This window comes from Ceratotherium simum, chromosome 6 (genome assembly GCF_057802395.1).
Source record: "Ceratotherium simum simum isolate JZ-2026a chromosome 6, ASM5780239v1, whole genome shotgun sequence".
NCBI classification, from domain to species: Eukaryota; Metazoa; Chordata; class Mammalia; order Perissodactyla; family Rhinocerotidae; genus Ceratotherium; species Ceratotherium simum.
The window spans coordinates 59,869,593-59,884,085 of NC_141905.1; the positions used below are offsets into that span (position 1 = coordinate 59,869,593).

The 14,493-nt window shown below is 35.7% G+C and overlaps 1 protein-coding gene across 2 annotated transcripts in view; it reads right to left on the reverse strand.

The window, feature by feature from the left end:
• The window catches only part of HPSE2 (heparanase 2 (inactive)), a 710,163-nt gene that overhangs the window by 580,794 nt on the left and 114,876 nt on the right, over positions 1–14,493 (reverse strand). For both annotated transcript variants that reach the window (XM_087432419.1, XM_087432420.1), the window contains one exon: positions 7,759–7,920. In XM_087432419.1, coding sequence (XP_087288545.1) covers positions 7,759–7,920 — 162 coding nt within the window. The remainder of the gene's footprint in view (positions 1–7,758; positions 7,921–14,493) is intronic.

Consider the following 14,493-nt stretch of genomic DNA (forward strand, 5'->3'; position numbering starts at 1 on the left):
AGTTAAATAACATCAGCTAAATAATTATGATATATCCATACAATGAAATTCTAACGTAGCTGTTAAAAAGAATATGAACCTATATTCTTTGATATAGAAAAATGTCCACAAAACACTGTTAAGAAAAAAGATGTTACAAAGTAATAGGCATGTATTACATTACTTGATTTGTATATATATATGTATGTGTTTACTATATGTTTATGACTTATGCATATATGTGTGTATAGATATAGAGAGGCCTATAAAAATATTAATCAAAATATTTTTATCTCTATTACAATCATAAACAATAATAAAGTCATATTCATTTTGAAAAATACATGTTGATTTTAAAGGTATTGGTTTTAGTAGATAATTATTCAGATCTTTATGCACATAAAATAGTGAAGTCATTTTTATTAAAATCATGTGAAAAGCAGATACCACTATTTTTCAATATTGTTTGGAAGGTTTTTAGAAATTAAAAGAAAAATAATTGGTAAAAATTTAGAAAAGGGATGAATATACCCTTGTCTTTGATCAATAACTTCTCTCTATACTGGAAATAAGTTATAAAGAGAAAGAAAGAAGTTCACTCCCAACATCAGCAAAAGTATAAAATATTAAAGAATAAATTTAACAAGAAAGCTATAGGAAAAAATTATAAAATATTATCAAACATAAAACAAGAGGGGCCGGCCCCGTGGCATAGCGGTTAAACGCGCGCACTCAGCTGCTGGCAACCCGGGTTCAGATCCCAGATGCGCACCAACTCACCACTTGTCAGGCCATGCTGTGGCGGCATCCCATATAAAGTAGAGGAAGATGGGCACAGATGTTATCCCAGGGCCAGTCTTCCTCAGCACAAAAAGAGGAGGATTGGCATGGATGTTAGCTCAGGGCTGATCTTCCTCACAAAAACCAAACAAACAAAACATAAAACAAGAACTGAACAAGTAAAGTGATATACCGTGTTCTTAACTGGAAGACAATATCACAAAAATATCAACCCTTCCCAAACTAGGATATAAATTGAACATAATTCCAATCAGAATCCAGTGATGAATTTTCTTGAACTGGAGAAAATGAGAAGTTCATTCCAAAAAAGTAATTATATGAAAATAGCCACGAAAATCTTGGAAAAGAAAAGCGAAGGAATGGTTAATACGCCTTACCAGATATCAAAACGGTATAGCTTTGGCAGAGAAATAAAGAACAGAAAAATGGCAGAAAATAGAGTTCAAACATAGGTAAAAATTGGGGCCAGCCCCACAGCCTAGTGGTTAAGTTTGGCACGCTCTGCTTCAGCAGCCTGGCTTTGGTTCCTGGGTGTAGACCTACACCACTGTCAGCCCCCACACTGTGGCAGCGACCCACATACAAAATAGAGGAAGACTGGCACAGATGTTAGCTCAGGGCAAATCTTCCTCAGCAAAAAAGAAAAAAAGAAGAAATAGGTAAAAATATATGTGGGATTATAATATATAACATATATGATGTTTCAATGCAGTGGCAAAAGAATGTTTTATTTTAAAAAGCAGTGTATGCAAAGCTGGCTAGCTACTTGGAAGAAAATAATGTTATATACTTATATCACACTATATGTAATCACAAATTCCAGTCATAGTAAAAGACTAAAACTCTAAATTGAAAACAGTCGATAAATAAGTGATATCAGAGGAAAATGGTTTGCAATACATATAACAAAGGATTAACATTCCTAATTCACAAAGAGTATTTACAAACTGATAAGAAACAGATCAACACTCAATTTTTTAAAAAGTCAAAGAATATGAATAGGTAATTCACAACAGAAAACGCTAACCACCAACGAATATATGAAAATATACTCAACCTGGCTATAAAGTTGCACCAGTGAGATAACAGTTCTCACTTGGTAGACTTTGAAAAGACCACTAATACCCAGAGGCTAATGAGAATGCTAGGAAATAATTGCTCTCGTACACTGCTAGTGGGAATGGGAATTGCTACAATCTTTTCTGAAAACTGTCTGGCAAGACTCATTAAAATTTTAAATGCAAACCATAAAAGAAAAAATTCATAAATTGGACTTCATCAAAATTGTTTCTGCTCTTTGAAAGAAACTATTAAGAAAATAAAAAGACAAGTCATAGAGGAAAAAATATTTGCAAATCACATGTCTGATAAAGGACTTGTAGCCCAAAATAAACACAGAACTCTCAAAACTCAATAGTAAGAAAACAAAACTCATTACTTTTCAAAAATGGACAAAAGGCTTGAACAGACCCTTCACCAAAGAAAATATATAGATGACAAATAAGCACATGAAGAGATGCTCAATATCATTAGTCATAAGGTAAACTGCAAATTAAAACCACCAGATACTACTACATAATCACTAGAATAGCCAAAACTTAAAAAATAAACAATACTAATTGTTGGCAAGGAAGTGGAGGAACTAGAACTCTCCCACACTGTTGGTGCAATGAAAGATAGTATAGCCACTTTGGAAAACACTCTGACAGTTTCTTATAAAGTTAAACAGACACCATAAAAATCAAGCAATTCCACTCCTAGGTATCTACCTAAGAGAAATGAAACCATATGTCAACACAAAAATCTGAGAACAAATGTTTATAGTGGCTTTATTCGTAATCACCAAAAACTAGAGACAAACCAAATGTCCATCAACAGATGAATGGATAAACAAATTGTAGGATATTTATAACATGAAATACTACCCACCAATAAAAAGGAATGAACTGCTGATATACGCAACAAGATGAATGAATCTCAAAAAAATTATGCTAAGTGAAAGAAATCAGACACACACAACCACTTTATTATTCCATTTATATGACATTTAGGGACAATTATCAGATCAGACACAGCTAAGAACTAGAGGAAAGGAAAGGAGATTGACTGCAGAGAGACAAGAGAACTTTTTAGGGTGACAGAAATCTTCTATATCTTGATGGTGTTGGCGGTTATGTAACTTTATAGTACGTAAATTTGTCAAAATTTATTTTTTCTGCATGTAAAATATACCTCAATAAAGCTGAATTTATAAATTTAAAAATACATACCTTTTGATCCAGACATCCCACTTTGAGAAATCTACTCTACAGAAACAAATGTGTTGGGCCGGCCCCGTGGCTTAGCAGTTAAGTGCGCACGCTCCACTACTGGCGGCCCCGGTTCGGATACCGGGCGCACACCAACACACTGCTTCTGCAGCCATGCTGAGGCAGCGTCCCACATAACGGCAACTAGAGGGATGTGCAACTACGACATACACCTGTCTACTGGGACTTTGGGGGGAAAAAAAAACGAGGAGGATTGGCAATAGATGTTAGCTCAGAGCTGGTCTTCCTCAGCAAAAAGAGGATTAGCATGGATGTTAGCTCAGGGCTGACCCTCCTCACAGAAGGAAAAAAAAAAAAAAAAAGAAATGTGTCAACATGTATATAAATTAATGTAAATTAATACAGAAATGGTTAAATAAAGTATGTTATATTCAATATTATAGAATATAATGCAAATAATTAAAAAGACCTGGAAATAGTCCTTTGAGTATTATGGTTTGTGGGAACTAAAAGAACAGTTCTTGTTCCACTGATTTTTGCTCAATTGAATTTAGAAGAATGGGCCACAACAGGGAAGTATGAGCCTCTTTTGCTCAATTCATTTGCCACAGTAACACAGTAAAGCGCACCACAGGAATCCCAGGCCACTTTGGAATCTAATGACTGAAAAAAGAGTTACAAAACAAAAAGTGGCAGCCAATAACATGACAAGAGTTCTCATAAGGGAATACTGGAAAGCATCTTGAGTAATGCCACCCATTTATGATGGCAACGGTTCAGGCTGCCTGGCTACAGAGAGTTGACTAGATGACTTCATAGCACAAATAAATTTTTTAAAATTTGACCTCATTTCAAGATCATTCACTATGTTCTACATACTACGTATAATGCTATAGAAATATGATATTCCTCGCCCTCCAGGAGTTTATATTCTAAACAAAATCCTAGAAAATGTATCCTCCCTAGAAAATGTTATCTCCCCTTAAGGCTGACTGTTAACTTTTGTTTTCTATTTTTCATTTGATTATAGTACAAGGATCTGCCACAGAAGTTCAATTTCCACCTCAAAAAAGGAGGCAGGGTGAGGTGAGGGGAGACAAATAACTGAATCTGAACCTATAAAAGTTATTTAATAGATGTCAAAATTATCCCTTAAAAAGTAGTCTCCAAGGGGGCCGGCCTAGTGGCGTAGTGGTTAAGTTCGCGCACTCTGCTTCAGCGGCCTGGGGTTCAGAGGTTCAAATCCCAGGCACAAACTTACAAACCACTCATCAAGCCATGCTGTGGCAGCATCTCACATACAAAATAGAGGAAGATGGCCACGGATGTTAGCTCAGGGCTAATCTTCCTCAACAAAAAGAGGAAAATTGGCAAAGGATGTTAGCTCAGTCCTGATCTTCCTCACCAAAAATAAAATAAAATAAAATAAAAAATAAAAAAGTAGTCTTCAAGTAAATTCATTTACTATATACACAGTATTATATACACAGTATTATATCCATCATGTATTATATACATTATTATATACATGTAACATTTACAGAGCAGTATTACATTAAGAATCACGAGAGCACAAAGAAATGAAAGACATGATCCCTGTACTTTCTTAAAGGTTCCCTGTCCAACTCACTCTCTCATTTATCACTCCTTGAGTAACATGCACAGTGACATTAGCACACTCAGATTCAAGAAGCTGCAGGACAAGCACACATGCACATGTTGTGAGTCAGTGTGAAAAGCACAGCGTACGACTCATCACCATTTAAAATAGTTCTATCACTGATGTTTTACTGGAATTTCTCCATCACCTTCCCATAACCTTAGAATTTACCTCAAAAACCCTCTAGATTAGGTGAAGCTAACATTATTTCCAATACTCTGTAAATCATCCAAATGAAAACATTAAGATATGTTTAGTACCATGCAAAAACACAATCCACTTTTCTAAAAATATGATATAATGAGAATACTTCAATAAGATACATGCATTAAAGAATTGTTATTAGTTTCCATTAACTGGGCTGTCTCTAAGGACTGTAGAGTTGTTTCCTTTTATTAAATGTTCCCTCAAAGCTAAAATATCATTTTTCTCATCTGAGGGGTGGCTATTTAAGAGAGATCATGGGCTGGAATGCAGAATATGAAGGCATGCCTCTCACCTCAACGCTGACAGTCACATCAGCTAAAGATGGAACATCTAAGAATGAGGGATTGCTTGTGAGGTGGAGGGCAACAACCAGCATTTTTAACATGCTTTTAACCATCTGACATTTCAATCACTTTATTAATTTCTTTCCTATACTGTGATCTTAGCTGTCCAATTTTAAAATAAAGAATATACCACTAACTGACCAGGAAATATTTACAATACACTGCTACCCATATACATAAAATTCTGCAAATACTGGGGAGAGCAAGTGAGGGAAGGGCAGAAGCATGAAAAATTGATCTCTTTCTGATGTTTCTTTGAAGGCCCAGTTTCCTCATCCTGTTCCCACATAAATACTTTCACTGCAGGTATTTCAAACATTATGCCCGAGTTATATAAAATAAGTGGAACATCACCAAGTAGAAATCCTAGAGTAGGTGTTCTGAACATGTTGGTAGAGAAAGTCACTTCATTTGAGAGGTCTCGGCCCCTTCAACCTCACTCTCCTTACTAATACACATTCATCACTGAAAAGGGAAATATTTACAAAAGTTAGTTTAGTTATGTTTAAATATTATGTTTAGCTGTCTGGAGACCATGTTCTCAAAATTTATATAAGAAATCAAGGATTAAACTTCATAACAATTAGAAAACCACACTGTGTAAAATCAAAGACTTAGTTAAAGGACATTAAAATAGTTTTACCATTGGTGCTAAATTGAAATGACTCCGTCTCTTCCCAACACCTGGAACCAAAACCTTTTGAACTTTCATGTAAACACACCGGGGCACACCAAATGCTCTGTCTGCAGCAAGGTACCACCTCTGCACAGGCATTTGGGTGAAAAATGTCGAAAATGCCTGAGGACTCTTTGAAGCAGCTTGGGAGAAGTGAGAGCAGGAAAGAGGCTCTTCTCTAGGGTAAGTTTGTTTAGCGGAAAGTAAGCAAGTTGTCAGGGTAAAAGTTGACAATGTTGATTCCAACAGTTTGAACTGCGAATAAACATCCAAAGGGATTATGTTACTGAGAATTAGAAAAGATTCCATTGAACTCAATAGAACACTTGCGTTTTCAAAGATAATACGCTTTCAAGCCACACTCTGGATCCACAGTTTAGGGTTAGAATTACCCTAAGCCCTTTCTATGCCACATTAAAGAACATGGGGTCTGACATCTCCAATATGTGCCTAAAAATATTAGAATAAGGATGAAATAAAAATATTTCATTTCCAATAACTGAATTGGAAAATACTAAATACATGTACATTTGTACATTTGAGGTAGACTGAAGAAATTTTGAGAAAAATCTATGTTCTTCCCAAACATCTAAACTTAAACACAGTTTCACTAACCAATTTAGGGAAATACATGCATACAAAATTGGCCAAAAATCACTTTTAAGTTTTCCCTCCTTAATGACCTATCAGAGAGCAAAAAATAGGGCCTATACTTATGAAATTCATAATCCTCTTCTCTGTTCACCAAAGCCACATTCAAATTTGGCTTTCATCTCATGCTGTTGGGTTTTCCACCAGGTACAAGATAAAAAGTTGGAAGAGTCTTAGCTTTTTAAAAAGCAAAACAGTTGAGTTGCCACTCAGCAATTCCTGATGACATGTCAGGAAGCCTGTAAAAAAGTTAAAATTTTCCTAACTTGGAGTTTACAAAAATAAGTATGAGATGTTCATAGCCTGTCAAATATTCCATCTTTTTATTTTTTTAAATAATCATAAACAAGGGAAAACAAACACTTTTGATTTGCTAAAGTTTATTTGGGTCAATATATTGCAGGTCTGCCTTGCATACCCTCAAGAAAATGGAGGCAACTTGGACTGCTCTTCTTAGTTCATCTCAAGTCCTTCATTGAGTCTCACATTAGATTCTGCTACTAGAATCTTTTCCAAAGCTTGAGAAAGGCATGCAGCTCGCATGCTCTTTACCAGCAGTTTGCAAGCAGTCCTGCAAAAAGTTGTTTCTCCTTGGAGCTCTGACACATATTCACTTCCCTCCTAGAACCAAGGATGTAAGGGAGTATGACTCAGTCTCATAGCTTCTTTGCTCTTAAAAAGAAAATCAAATTCCCCAGATATTTTCAAACTCTACCAGGAATAGAACATTCTCAGCTCTGCCTGTGGATCATTATCTCCTTTATATTTCATCTTTAAATTCACTGGGTTCATAGAAAGGGCATACGCAGAAAGAGAAAATAGCTGCTTCTTAGACACCAAATTTAGTAATTCTCTCAAATCTATTGGCGCAAATCTAAAAAGTCATATTTTTATAAGGCTTCCTTAGGTTTTCATTGGTTCTGTCTTTTGAGATCACACATGCTGAATCACCCATAACCTCAAGGCAAAAATACATCTGCAAACTACAAAAAATATTTTTATAGGAAGACAAGAGCCATCTCAATTAAAAAAGGGATACAGTGGGTGGAGACAGACAAATGTAGGCTCATCTGGATCCCACTCTAGTGTTTTCCAAGCGTCAAGTTGCTAACTGATGGAGGCCATCAATCGATGGTGCTCTACGATTTCAGCCAGCTCCTATAGCCTTACCTGTTAATATGAGATTACTGTAAGTATTGGAAAATTGCTCCTTTAGAAGAACCAGATGCATGTGAGCTGCCTTCTCCCGCTGGAGCTCCAACATAACATCAGGATGCTGGGCAATCTTGCAGCCCTTCTGTTTATCCAAGGCAACATCACTTCGAACAATGTCTACAGAAAGAAAGAAAGAAGGCAGGCAGCAAAAACAAAACAAAACAAGACGAAAAACCATACACACATCAACGTCTTGTTTCACCCAAAATGACAGAACTTATAAACTACCAACATTTTCATCAGAATGAAGAGATTCAGAAGTAATAAACCTGAAGGGTCTCATACTCCACAGTACATCCTTCAAGTTTCTCTGGTCATTTCCAAATTCTTTGGAGATTTCTGTTTCTTAGCTCTCTCTGACCTCATTTAAGATTCTTACTCCTCTATTTCCCTTCTCAGCTCACCTCCAAGACTCATTTACCTCCTGGGGCCTTTTCTTAACATCTTTTACCATTCTCCATGGGGAAAAATAATACAACTTTGTCTGAATACTAGTGACTATAAAGGTCATTTCCTCTACTTCGTGCTGTAGGACCAGGTGATAGCTCCAGCATGTGTATTCAGGATACTTGACCTATTTTCAAAGTTACCACTCAGCCAGCCCATTCAGCTCCAATTAGGGCTGCTATTCTGTGGGTGAGCTGCTCAGAATTTCTCCTGATATTTTTCATGTACCTCTGCATATATTCTAACTCAGTAATCACGCCTTCAATCTGGAAGTATTTTGTTGGTCACAGAAGAAACCAAGAGTAGGGCTAGAATCACTTTGCAGATCTGCCTCTTTCCTAATTATTTTAGTGATGGGCTGCTTTTTATACTTCAGTATGATTTTCACTCAAAGCAGATGTTATTCTCCAGAAAACACTCTTCCTCAAAAACAAACGTTCATCTAGAAAGCTTCCAATGAGCAGGGAGCTTTCCTGCCCTGAAGTTGTCTATTTTTACAAATTAAAATATAATTCAGCTGATTATCATAGAAAAAAATGACGCTATCAGCATCAATCAGGTTGACAACTCTAGAAATTTTCAAATTTTACACAGAAAACTGAAAGATTTTAGGAGAAAATGCTAAAATATAACTGCTCTGCAACTGTTGACACCAACGGCTTTGGAAGGGAAAAACTAATGCCCATATTGATGGTACCAATAGGAAAGTTTAGTTCTTTAAGCAATGCTCAATGACACCTAGGAGAAAATATGGCATGTGGCATGAAGAGTGTAACATCTCTCTGGACAGACAGTCTTCAAATACATCAATGGAGCCCTAAAAAAGAAACCCAGATATAAATACAAAGCCATAACAATGAGGGTTAGGACATGTAGTACACAAAGATTAGCCAGATATGGAAATGATCCTCACTAATTCTTAGATGAAAACAGGGGAGCTGGATGGAAATAACGCAGTATTTATGCCTAAACATATTTATACCAATTTCTAGAATGTGGGCAATAAAGTGAACTCATTTAACAGAAGTAACTAACTAACCTCATAGATTTTCTCAGGCTTAAATACAAAATTAGGATAAATTAATTCAAGGATACACTCTAGTTTTTAAGACCATCCAATAGATGGCAAGAGGAATAATAAATAGATAGTTTACATTTATTTAAATTACACTCTATAAAACTTTTAAATTACATTGTATCATTGAATTTTTCCAAAAATCCTCTGAAAGTATATAGTAGACATTGTTGACTAGCTGACCCAAACCCTAAACACAATCCCTTCTCCTTTGCCTTCCTCTACTGACTGAAAAGCTAAAATATTCAACTTTCCAGCTTTTCTTGAAGCAAGCGGTAGCCATGTAACATGTTTTTAGCCAAAGAGCTGCAGGCCATCCCCTAGGGGGATTTCCCTTGCCAAACTAAAAGACAAAGCCTCACTAAGAGAAAGTTTTTTCCTTCAGTCTTTAGTTCTTCCTATTATTCATGCCTAAAACATAGATATGAGGCCCGAAGGTATAGTATCCATTTTGTGACAATGAGTCAAGAAGCAAGACAGCAAAGTACTACTACATACCAAGGATGGTGAATAGAAAGACGGAAAGGGCCTAAGTCCCTAATGTCTTTTTTTTTTTTTTTTGAGGAAGATCAGCCCTGAGCTAACATTCATGCTAATCATCCTCTTTTTGCTGAGGAAGACCAGCTCTGAGCTAACATCTATTGCCAATCCTCCTCCTTCCCCCCCCCACCCCCAAAGCCCCAGCAGATAGTTGTATGTCACAGTTGCACATCCTTCTAGCTGCTGTATGTGGGACACGGCCTCAGCATGGCCGGAGAAGCGGTGCGTCGGTGTGAGCCCGGGATCCGAACCCGGGCCACCAGTAGTGGAGCACACGCACTTAACCGCTAAGCCATGGGGCCGGCCCCCTAATGTCTTTATTGAGCTACCACAGCTACCATACTTGTGCTAGACTGCCCATCTCTTGATTTCTTGTTATGTGAGACAAATGCATTATTTGTACAAGCTATTAATAGTCAGTTACCTATTTTTGAAATCCTAATCTGTTTTTGTAATCCTAAATGATAAAAAATATTATTATTTCTATTGTATATATGAGGAAACTGAGGTCCACAAAGCTTAAGTGACCTGCTCAAGTTCACATAGCCTCTGTAAGCCTCAATTTCTTCATCTAACTTATTGTAAAGATATATAAAAGACTAGCACTATGCATGCCACATAATAACAGCTCCATAAAGTATAGCTATTATTATTTTTGTTATTAGTATCCAACTTGTGGTATTATATTTATCCCCAGCTGTAATAGTCTCAGCTAGATACTAATTGTCTAGAGTGTATCCAAAGAAAAGTATAAAGATGGGAAATAATTTTGATTTTTTAAAAATAGCTGAAAAAAACGAGAGTACTGAACCTGGCAAAGAAAAAACTAAAGAAGACTTGCTTTCATACAGAAGAGATAACTGACTTATTCTGTGTAAATCCAGAAAGCCAAACATTACAGGAGTAATCAAAAGACATACTATTTAATTCCACATAAGAAAATTGTAACAGAAGCCATCACATAAGGAAAAGAGCTACTTGAGGATGGAGTGAGTTTCCCATCCCTAGAGGTATTCAAGCATAGACTGGGTGACACATGCACAATAAATAATTCCAGTATAGGCATTAAAGCCTTCCAGGTATAGGGTTAGGCACTATCACCTATAATATAACAGGCAGTTAAAGGCACAGGCTTTGAATTCAAACAGTTATAAGTTTGGATCTCAGCTCTACTACTTACTATCTGAGAGTTCTTGGACAAATCACTAAATCTCTCAATGCTTTCCCTAATTTTTAAAAATGAGAACACTAATAACATATTTATGATGAGCTTACACAGTGATAGGGATATATTAGGCATTTAACGCGTGCTGGTCGTTTTAGTGGTAGCCAATAATGATTATAACAATATCAGAAAGTTATTATTAGAGGATATTATTACTCCTTTAGGTCATTTTTAACTCACAAATTTTATGGCTCTACAAAAACTTATACTTTTCTCGTATTCTCTGCCAGCCATAATAGAAAGAATAAAGACTCAAAACCAGAAGACTTAATGTACAAATTACAACTAATTTACCAAATAATCATGAAGCTATAGACTAAAAACTTAACATCCTTGTGCCTCAGTTTTTTCCTGGTCTACCAAACCGAGAAGCTGATGGAGTGGATGATTTCTAAATCTCCACTCTCTCCCTACTAGCTCTCCCCTCCTTGCTGATATTCTTTGTTATTATGTGACCAAAGTAGTTCCAAATATCAAGCTATCCATATGTCATCTCCTCATCTCTCCTATGATCTTTACCCTGATATATAGTTCAAGGATGCCAAAAGACCCAACACATACCCTGAGGGAAGTACCAAGGGAGAGAACATCTCGCACCAAAGTTGATATCTTGGTGTCAAGTTATTGCTCATCATAACTTATGCACACATGAGCATGGTAGTGTTTGTATTTTTGTTCTTTCTTCTTTCTGCTAAATGTCTTTCTCCATGCTTCAATCATTAGTAACCCACAGTTCCGCTAGCCTAAGGTTGCAGTTCTGGTATGGGCAAGCAACAGACTGGCAGACCAGCCAAAAATTTTAACAGGGAGGTCCTAGAACTTTGAAAGACATAAAAATGAGCTATATAAGCTTTCCACACATCTTTGGCTGACTAGGAGGCTGTGTGCACATGCAGGAGAGACTCAAAATAGCATAAGTTCTTCACACAAAACTGGCTAACAGGGAGACTGTACACAAACACAGGAGAGACCCAAGAGGCTGTGAGGAAAGTAAAAGGCAAGGTAGACTTTAAAACTGCCACAAAACTAAATACTTTTACCAATCCACACAGAAATCTACCAGCAGAGAGTAGAAGCCTTAAGGATTCAAAGTGTTTGAAACACAACTTCTGAACAATCATTGGCTGATCACTAAGCTATGAAGACTCAAGAGGTAAACCCTAGGAAGCCAAGCTAAAAAAAAATTTTAAATAATTTCAAAAACCGAGAAGAAATATCAGTGGCAGCACAGGATAGAAAAATTAAGTATAAATAATTTACTTTTTAAAAAGGCAAAACAATAACAATTCTCATGAGAAAAAATAAGATTATAGATTGGCTACAATCTAACTAAAATGTCAGTTTCCAACAAAAATTATAAGTCATGCAAAAAACAGGAAAGCGTGACTCACAATCAAGAAAAAAAAAAGCAGTCAGCAGAACTAAATCTATGTGAGCTCAGCAGCCAAAGAGTTCAAAGAAGAGATTATAAATATGTTTTAAAAAATTAAAAGAAACCATGTTTAAATAATTAAAGTCTGACAATGACTCAATAAATAGGAGACTGAAATAAAGAAATAGAAATTTTTATTAAAAAAGAACCAAATGGATATTCTTGAGTTGGAAAATACAGTGATTGAAAGGAAAAATGCACTAGAAAGGCTTAACAGCAGATGTGAGAGGGCAGGAGAAAAAATCAGAGAATGTGAAGACAGATGAATAGAAGTAAGCTAACTTGAAAAACAGAGAGAAAAAAGATCAAGGAAAAATGAGCAGAGCCTCAGAGACTTATGGGGTAAAACAAAGCAATCCAACAGATGGGTAATGGGCATCTCAGAAGGAGAAGAGAATGAGAGAAAGGACAGAAAATTATTTGGAAAAAAATGATCAAAACACCCCAAATTTGATTTAATCATTAAATCGTAAAATCATTAATCCATGGATCCAAGAAGTGCAAAAAATTCCAAGTAAGATCGTTACAAAGAGATCTACACCTAAACATATAGTAAAACTATTGAAAGATCAATATAAAAAGAAAATCTTAAAAGCAAGAGGAAAAAACTCATCTGGTAAAGGGTACCAGCAATACAATTAATGGTTGACTTCTAATCCAAAACAATGAAGGCCAGAAAGTAGTGCAATGACATATTCAAAGAGCCAAAAAAAAAAAATTCTGATAACCAAGAATTCTATATACAGCAAAACTATCATTCAAAAGTGAAGGCAAAAATACAGAAATTTCCACGTTAAACAAAAGACTAAATTTATTGCTAGCATATCTGCAATATAAGAAATATTAAAGGAAATCCTTCAGGCTGAAAGAAAAAGATACCAGACAGTAATTCAAACACACAGAAAGAAATGAAATACATTAGAAATAGTAAATATGTAGCTAAATATAAAAGACCTTTTATACTCAATTTTTTTAAATACATAAGATTATATAAAGAAGAAAATATACTATAGTTATAACATATAGATGTAATATATAGATCAAAATTAGCACAATAGAAGGAATAGGCAAATGAGCTGTATTGGAGCAAAGCTGCTGTAATTCATCAAAATGAAATTAGTATTAACCTGAATTTGACTGTGATAAGTTAAGACACATAGCATAGCCCCTGGAACAACCACTAAGGAAATAACTGAAAATAATATAATGTAAAAATCAGAAAAGAAACTACATAAGTAATCTAAAAAAAAAAATCTAGAAAATTTGTTTAACAGAAAGAAGGCAGTAAACATAAGAAATATAGAAAATATCAAAATGGCAGACATAAATTCAACCATATCAATAGCTGCATTAAATCTGAATGACTAAACACTCTAATCAAAGATACAGATGGTCAGATTGAGTTTAAAAAAGAAACATCCAAATACATGTTGAAAAGAGACACATTTTAGATTTAAAGACACAAATAGCTTGAAAATAAAAGAGTGGGAAAAGATATATCATGCAAAGAATAACCATAAGAGAGCTGAAGTGACTATATTCATAACAGACAAAATTGTTTTTAAGACAAGAAATACTACTAGAGGCAAACAGGCACAATTCATAGTGATAAAAGGGTGAATACATATGTAACAACTATAAATGTATATGCACCTAACAAATGAGTTCAAAAATACATTAAGCAGAAGCCGGTCGGGTGGTGTAGTAGTTAAGTTTGCGCACTGCATTTCGGGGACCTGCGGTTTGCAGGTTTGGATCCCAGGCGTGGACCTAGGTACCACTTATCAAGCCATGCTGTGGCAGGTGTCCTACATATAAAGTAGAGGAGGATGGGCACAGATGTTATCCCAGGGCCAATCTTCCTCAGCAAAAAGAGGAGGATTGGCAACAGATATTAGCTCAGGGCAATTCTTCCTCACCAAAAAAAAAAAAAAAAAAATACATGAAGCAACATCTGACTAAATTGAAAAG